General features: G+C 33.8%; 1 protein-coding gene across 1 annotated transcript; it reads left to right on the top strand.

The window, feature by feature from the left end:
• The first annotated feature begins 4,244 nt into the window (after window positions 1-4,244).
• LOC108773126 (IQ domain-containing protein G) lies at window positions 4,245-8,492 on the top strand. Its single transcript, XM_018538845.1, has 5 exons — window positions 4,245-4,383; window positions 6,096-6,352; window positions 6,497-6,703; window positions 7,040-7,171; window positions 8,292-8,492. Exons 1-5 carry the CDS (start codon window positions 4,245-4,247, stop codon window positions 8,490-8,492), a joined length of 936 nt encoding a protein of 311 aa, XP_018394347.1.
• The last annotated feature ends 728 nt before the right edge of the window (window positions 8,493-9,220 follow it).

The following is a 9,220-nucleotide window of genomic DNA, read 5'->3' on the forward strand; positions in this document are numbered from 1 at the left end:
ATGCGGTAACAACCGGGGTGGGATATAACCTTATGCGGTCCACTGTGTGAGCGAGACCGGAAAATTGTTGCCGTGACTGAAGGAAGCAGCGACGACAACCACGTACTTATACGGATGAAAAGCGCTCGCATGCAGTTCCTCTTTCTTTCGGTCTCGACGGCAATTCGAGATCCGTAACCAGGAAGAAGCGCGTGCCAGAACGGAGCGCCGAGAAATCACCGCGGTGTCACGGCTCGCGGTTGAAATGTCCCGAGAGAGAGAGAGAGAGAGAGAGAGAGAGAGAGAAAAAAGCGCTCTCCAGCACCGCGACGCGCTCGTCGACGACGGCGACGGCGACGGCGACGACGACAGCGAGGAGCGCACGGCGAGTAAACCAGAACAACCCTCTCTCGCTGCTATCACCACCGACACCGCCCTCGCGTCTCCTCGCCACGGCATCGGGCGCGGCGGAAACGCGCCGTCGCGACGCCGCCTCGCGAATACGCACGCGCCACGACGCCGGAGGTGGCCTCCTGGTAGCCGCATGTGTACACATACGTTTTCCTGCACGAGGGTTAAGTCCACTTCGGACTACGATAACAGCCGACAGGGTGCGACGGTTTACTCTTGCATTAGATAAGGGATAGCTACCCCATTTCGGCCGTTGAAGCTATATTTTTCTAAACTCCGTACTTTGCATTTTTTTTTTGTGACCGCTCCTGGTTATGAAAAATTTTGGAATCATTTGGAAGATTTATTGAGGGCCTTCAATATTCTGTCTTTTACTATCGACCTTTTTTAGAAATATTACCTGATATTAGTATAAATCGTTCCCGTAGAAAACAGACGGATTATAGAAAAAAGGAAATTTATTTTCTAACGTTTAATGAGAATATATGGTAATGAAACATTAGAGATTAATTTAAAAGTCTTTTCTCTTCTTTATTTAATAATGTTTCGCATTTTTCGTCATAATTTTTTTTATAAGACAAAATAAAAAAATGAATTTCTTGTATACATATCTCTCAGAATTCAGTTATTTGAAATTGAACAATTATATTACTAGAACCGATTACCATGACTTTTTGTATCATCGATGAAAGTATAAGTATTGTGTGTAAAATAAAATCAATACAAAAAAATGCAATCTGTACATATGATTGATAGGCGCACACACTTTTCAAAAATTTTGAAACACATCCAAAACAATTATTTAATAGGTTAATCTACTTCAGCATATAAGATCATAATATTTCACACGCTTGACATTCTTAATATTCTCCATCTAATTTTTGCGTCTCCAAGTTCTTACTTCAAGTTTAATCGAGAGATGACTTGCCACCTGTCAAATCGTGCGATTAATCGAGTAAGTCTCGGAAAGCAGCACAATGAGAGACACCCACACATACGCGGACCCGGAATTAGTCGGATTTCTTAGTAACAGATGACATCGTTACCTTGTTTTCACGAATTCACGGTCCGATATTCTTCACGATAAACGAGGACGCGAGCTCGAGAGGCCGCGCGAAGATCTCTCTCTCTCTCTCTCTCTCTTGCCAGACAATGCAGATTCAATTAAAAGTCCCTCTTTTCGATGTGAAAACTTTTCCAATCAAACTGATACGTGCTGTCGCGGCCTTTTTTGCCCGCAGGATTTTTTTTCCCGGGGCCAGGACCCTAACACGATCGGATAGTAATTATGTCGGTATCAATTTAACAGTTTTCGACTTTCGTTCGCTTCGCTTCGTGGAATAATTGATGAAGTACCAATAGCACGAGGTTTCTTCGTTCGGAACAGATCAAGTAGAACGATGTTTATTGAATTTTCGCAGTTACCTTTTCTTAATGTGAATTTTGTCGCAAAAGTAAGTTCTAACTCATCGTATTGTATTTTAATAGCATTTGTCTATTAAACCCTTAGCATTAATCTATTAAACTTCTCTTTGAAAAACATTTTGCAACGTGTTCGACAATATTTATAAGCTTTTCTATTTTATTTTGTAAGGTATATGTAGATATTATTTGTTATATTATTATTTCTAAATTATAGTATATTACTGGTGAAAATATGAAGCTCTAATAGCAGAAGAGCAATGTGAAAAGTTTTTTGCTGCGCTGAGAGATAAAAGGCGTGCGGGAGATTTCGCGATACCTAAAATCGATAATTCCGAACAGGCATTCTATGGCGTTGCGGCAAAACTACAACGATGCATTTCCTCGGCCTCATGTAAGCTAAGATGTACTTGGCTTCGTCCACCGTCCGCGTTAAATGTGTGTCCATGCCTTTAAAGACTGCAACTTTTCCACAAAAAGTTTCTTTCTCCGCGCGAAACTTTCCCGGAAATGTGCGAGAAGCAAAATCGCGTTTCAGAGTACGTGTTTGCAGAACGGCACAGGACGCGACGCTCGTATGAGCCGCGTTAAGTCTTTTCGGATTTTTCACGATTCCCATTTTTTTTAAATTACAACGAAATCGTGCGCGATTCGATGAATTCAATTTTAGAAATGTCATGGAATTGGAGATCGTACGTTTGCGTTTTTTTTTTACATTATAAGAGAGAACAAAGTTCCCTCCAGCAAGTGCTTCCTTTTCGTTTCAAAGGATTTTTTGCGCGTAGCCTCCTCTTGCATTTCCTCTTTTTTTTTATTTCCTTATTCTCACGCCTATTGCCGCTTTAACGTCTATGGTCTCCGAGTTCGTTTCCACGGCAGCCCACGGCGATGGATCAAACTGTTTAACTCGCTCGAAAGGTTTGCGGAGCTACAGTTTTTCTTCTTTTTCTTTCTTTACAGAGTGCTGTGTCCGGGATCGATGTGATACCTGCGCGTCCGATGATGTGCCAATAAACTTGTGCAAAAACGTCTGCTTATTTGTAAAGTTTAGTTGTTTGCGCATAAAGCAATGTATGTAAATTTTATACGTATTTTCAATATTCATTATGTGCCCACTGAATGATTGTTGAATGTGTTCTCCTCATTAGCATATGTACATATAAGAAGCAATGTAATTATGTTTGAAAATACTAGCAAGTGTAATATTAACAAGTTTTAGTTGCTATTTTATTAAATTAAAATATATAAGATTATTATTAATAAATAGTGATATATAGAATGAATTACAAATTAATATCTTAAGCATTATTCGGAAAAATTCTTAATAATGACGCGTTGTATAAATCGCTTAAATTTTTTAAATAGATATTTAAAATCAAGAATATTTTAAGATTACTCGAGAAATGTAGATTTACCTTAACATCTGTTATGTAAAATAGCACTATTAATAAAAAATCTCTTAAAAAGTAAATCTTAAAAAATTAATGACGCTTTCATATAAGTTATAAAAATTATGCAACTTTTTCTTTCTCATTAGTTTGCCATCAATAATTTTTCCGATACCATGATTGATGCTAAAATATTAATTTATAACAAATTATGTGACGCGCCTTGTATATATTAATAAAAAAATGTTATATAAATTGCACTAAAATAGATATTCATTGAAGTTAATGATTCATTCGTTAAATTTATTTAATTGTCTTTTGCTCTTCCATTATTGATTTTCGATAACATATTTTTCATAAAAAGTCAATTTAGAAAATTAAATATACAAAAATCGTCCCTTTTTAATCATTTCGAGCACATCTATTCTGCACCTGTTCCTTGGAAAAGATAGTATTCCGACTGTGATGTTGATGTTATTCAGAATTTAAGGAAGTAACGGAGAACGATCTTGAAGTCAAGCTTCTTCACAGGAACATGTGATAAATTGACTTATCAGACAGATGTAGACTGACACGACGTATTTGTCAAGCGAATATATTTAACACATATTGAATTTATCGACGTTGAACATAAAACGTATGTACAAGTACTTGCATAAAAGAGTGCATGAACCTCACTCCGCGTCGTGTGAAATATTCTTTACATCGTGAAACGTACGTGATTCTGTCATTCTCGTATAGTTCCTATCAAAATTTCGAAATACTTTCCGCGCTCTATATATCATAGTTCTATAAACTGTGCTTTCTAAAACTTTTAAAGTATATATATTGTCATTCTAAAGAGTGAAATATTTTACTCTTAAAGATTGAAAATTGAGTCATTCTTTTTCAAAATTGACACAATTTTCATTTTTTAGAATCAGATTCTATTCTAAAAAATTTAGAAAGGAAATAATATGAATTATGTATATAAATTTGTTAATAAAAATAGCTAACAAACAATGAACGAAAGATCGATCCAATTTGTTGTAGAAAAGAAAACAGATGGAAACGCCGATTGGATCGAAAAGTCCCGCCGGATTTTCGCCTGCAATGTGTGAGGTTGTCCTAAAAGTCCTGGAGGAATGTGTGGACTCATTGGCCGTTTACCAAAACATCTTACGACAACAATCGCAGGATAATGACGCCACTAATATTCTCCCAAATGTTAAGTACGTCCTGCGGATATAGCGCAATAAACGCGACTGTGATATGACACATCTTTGTATATCCATCCACAGAATTTCGGAAACGTCTATTCTGCAAACGCTTACCAGAAACGCCGCGGAAATGACGGATTCACGGAGGGAGGCTGCGCGTGAAAAGCTCCTACGAGACAGGTTGGCTTGTTTAATCTGTCCATAAGCCTGTTTGAAAGACCGACATGTGGTAGTCAATAGCGGATCAGCCAATAGACTACGATAACAATAGAATCCCAAAACGAAATTAATTACATAATTAATAAATTAACGTCTGCTTTCTGAAGAAATACAAATAATTCTTTCTTTATTTATTATATGCTGTATAGTATCGAATTTAAATCGTATAAAAATGTTATGGTAATAACATATTTTACTATATTTTTTATTATTCTTTACGCACTTTGTTTCAAATAATTATTATTTGCACTGTCCTGTGATTAAATGTAATTTTGTTTTCGTTATTTAAATATGGAGATTTTATACGTAAAACATCCATTTGCTTTAATTAATAAAAGATTTTGATAATTCCATTTACTAGTCGTCCTAATAATCGTGAAATATAAATACAATAAAGTTTCAATGTTGTGACCGAGAAAATTTTCAAACTATTCCGATCCGTTACTGTTAATCAATATTAATTAATCATGCAGATCTAATAAGTAAGTTTAATTATAAATAATTCCACTCATCTCTATATATTGATTCTTTTACATTTCATTATTTTTAGGAAAGGTATAATTTAATTATTTTTAAAAGTTTGAAATCTAAATATGAAAATAAGCTCAAAAATATGAAAATGTTAAAAAATGATGAATCTAATATAATGAATGTAAACAATAAAATATCTTCAAAGTCTAATAGAAGTTTATATTAAGACGTTTTAATGATCGTAATATTAGATTTAACGTAAAAAATAAAATGTATATTACTAAAGGACTATGTATGCGGTACAGCTTAAAAAGTTTCAGCATATAATTTATGTATACTTACCACCGGGAAGGAAACTTGCAACACTTTTTTTTTCGATGGATTTTGAAACTTAGCCTTGCTTGTACAGTGATTAAACGTAAATGCTTAGATCCGTTAATAAGAACCAATCTCTCGGTTAAATAGACTGCATTTCAAAACCCATTGAAAAAAAGTATTGCATCCTTTTCACTGACGAGTGTAAGCATATCTATATACGAGTACAATTATACACACATGTATAGTACATGTCCATTGCATTAATTAATTGCTATATTTCTTCACCATTAAAATGAAGGCTCGTCGAGTTTTGTATAGAATATAAAAAAAAATACATCATCAAGAATATACATTTTATAGATACGTCATAAAGTCATGCATATTAGCAGAATAATGTTTGAGAAATTATTATATTACAACACAAAAATAAATGCTGCACACTATGTCGTCTTTTTTATTGTAATTTGATTAATTTCGTACCTTACTATGCAAATAATTTTTCATATATTTCAATATAGCATTTATTTAAAAAATTATATACTTTTGGTTAAAATTTAAGCAAAATTCCTCTTTTATTAGTCATATTTGACCTTAATTGTTTACTTTTTTTTCAGAGATATCATTTTTTAAACATGCTAAGATGTATGCATACCTGTATTTTACTGAGTGTCTAAAGATTCAGAGACATCTTTTATACATTACAGTTTATATGTGAGCGGTATAATAGAAGACTTGAAGCAGGAAATTAGCGAACATGGAACCATCGATGTATTAACCAAAGAAATCGAGAAGATTACGTCAGAAGTAGAACAGGAACATCTTTTAATAGAAAAGAATGAAAGCATGCAAATAATCGTGGCAGAGTTACGAAAAGCAATTACTGATAAGAAAACAGCGAATGAAAAGGAGGAAGAGCGTTTAACAAAGAAGCTCACTTTAACACGGGTAAATGTTTCACAAGTCGAAACGTTTACAAATATATGTATATACGACGCAACAGTGATAAATCATGAAATTTTACCGTTTAACCATTGTATGCGTATAAGTACAGTCATGTTAAAACGAAACTTGTGTTGGCAAAATGTTTAGGACGAGAAGGAGAAGCTGAAACTAATTAAGGACATGGAGATGAAATATGTCCGAATGTGGGAAGCGGCACGTAGGGAACAGTACGTACTGCGTTACGAGGTGAAGATGGACGAATTGAAAAAGACTTTGAATGATCATTGCGTGCGCGAGAGAAACGAAAATCACGTGAATGATGTATTAACGCGTTATCTGACACGACGTATAGCGGTGAGAGTAAATACTTTCTCAACTTCTTTATCGTTTAAAATGTTTTATAGACATCTTTTTACCGCCTTTTACTTAAACAGTCAAGACTTAAAAGGGTCCGTCATTAAAATTAAGACGGACACTTAAGCGATCTTGTGAATTCTTCAGCGAAAAAGCTTAAAAGGTTGATGAAAAATGTACTTTGAGATCGCAGCTTTTTATGATCTTTCTTTCAGCGGATATGTTAACACAAATTTGGCGTTTTTATGAAATGTCAAGCACGAAATAAATTTCGTTAAATTTAAGATGAGTCACGTCCTTGGGAAGATAACAAAAATATTTACTTTGAATTTACAGCTCATCGAAAGTCGGATCGAGCAATGGCAACAGAAGTACGATCGAGAGAAGAAAATGTATGAGAAGGAGATCCGTAAAGTACGCAATGAGATCGAAGATGCTCAGAAATACTTGGAGGAACTTACGACGGAGGTAACGATTCGAAAACTGTGCGACAGTGCGAGAAATATTTTCATTTCATTCGTGCGGCAGAAACGGCAGTGCGCGGTAATTCAATTTGCATTCTGTTCGCTTATTATATTGACCGCCGCTATTGTGAATCTTAATTGTCGGTTAAAGAGAATCCTAACCAGTGCAACAAGCGTAATCACTATCTCATTTCGCATTCTCTGTGTGACTATTTGGTTTACTACGCCACGTCTTGTCTATTGACAATCAAGCTCGGTTAACTTGGTCTGAGTGAATTTAAAGGGCACGCCGAAGTTTCATTGGGTAATCGATAATTTGTGTCAAGAACGTGTCTACTGAGACTCAGAAATGTTAACGATCGTTATTAATAGCTGAAATCTCCTCGAATTCTGGGCTCTTGAGATCCCTCCACATGTTTCAGACTGGTTTACGTTTAAGCGAGAAGTAAATCATTGACCGGAAGTCTGTAGATTAATTTCCCTTAGCTTAGGTATCTACATACTATAGGAATGCAGTAGAATTCCTAACGCCAACAAGAGCATACATTTCATACGTTTGAATATATAATTGCAAATTATTTCCTGTGTTCTCAAATCATCTTCCAACAAGAAATTGTGTTTTTTATTCTTTTCAATTCTTTGTAGTTATATATCATAATTTTTTTTAATTGTATCCTCAATTATGTGTCTGTTATATATCAATCTCTAATTAATTAATTAATACTATAATAGATTAACGTTATTAGTAAATTAATATAGAGACTCTCGTGGTAATTTTACAGATCTATTTCTTTAAATCTTCACAAATCTTGTGAATTTTAATCGTTGATAAAAAATTAGATTATTTAAATGATATTAAATATTTTAATTCTCTGTAATAAAATTTATTCCAAATTGTAAGATACACAATTTTTTATGCCAGAGTTGTCCAGTTGAGGCCTTATACCTTTTAATTTCGTCCATATATAAAAGGCAAGATTGAACCTTCCTTTCTTACTTATGAAGATACACGATCGCGTAAAGCCCCGTGAATCTCGTATAAAACACAGTTATTCCTGAGAAATACTGAGGTCGAGTAAAATATGTCGGTAAACTCGAGTTGAAACGGACGGTATTTGTTGCAGTATCGTAATAATCAGGAATTCATCGACACATACCTCGCGGAGCAGGAAGCACTCCGAAGACAAAAAGAGCACGAGGATCATGTACGGCACAGCATAATTAAGATGCAATCCTGGTGGCGGGGTGTTATGGTGCGCCGAAAGCTGGGGCCGTATCGATCTGAAGAGAAAAAAAAGAAGAGGCCTGTTAAAACAAAAAAATAACCTCCTCTATCTGTTCGGTTGAGTTATTCTTAATCATAATGCATCGTTCTAATTCGTTCAATTTGATCGGGTGAATAATTATTAAAGATGTATTACTGAACAAAATAAAAAAATATTTAAAAAAATAAAATTTAATAAATATAAAAAGATTGTAGATTTTTCTATATTGAATTAGAAAGTAAGACAAAAAGTTTGGCAAATGTTTAAAACATGGATTAAAAATTATTTCAATAAAAAAAAACATGTTTTTAAAGAATAATCAAGATAAAATATAAACATTTTTATTTAAAATACATTTTCATTTAAAATACAAACATTTTCATTTATTTTATACTATAAAATTGTATTGTTGAATATAAATATTGACTTGATTAAACTGTTTCATACGTATACATATACAATAACATTCACTTTTATACAAAAACTCTAAATGTTCAATTCCAATCACTTTTTGCAGAGAATATAGGTATATTTGATGTATTCTTATTCATATACGGAACTGAAATGTCTAAAAATTTAACTAGATGCAGATTTGTAAATAACTTTATTGGACCATTAAAATTATTATGTAGGATAGTTAAGCATAATAGCAATGCTATTGTTTCTTTTTAATGTTTTATATTTTCGCGATAAGTGAATATTTTTAATTCATTTTTTTAATATATAATACCAAATGTAAATTTAAATTAAATATTCCATAAAATTTATTAACAACACAACTGCATACC

Source organism: Cyphomyrmex costatus, unplaced genomic scaffold (genome assembly GCF_001594065.2).
Source record: "Cyphomyrmex costatus isolate MS0001 unplaced genomic scaffold, Ccosl1.0 scaffold199, whole genome shotgun sequence".
NCBI classification, from domain to species: domain Eukaryota; kingdom Metazoa; phylum Arthropoda; class Insecta; order Hymenoptera; family Formicidae; genus Cyphomyrmex; species Cyphomyrmex costatus.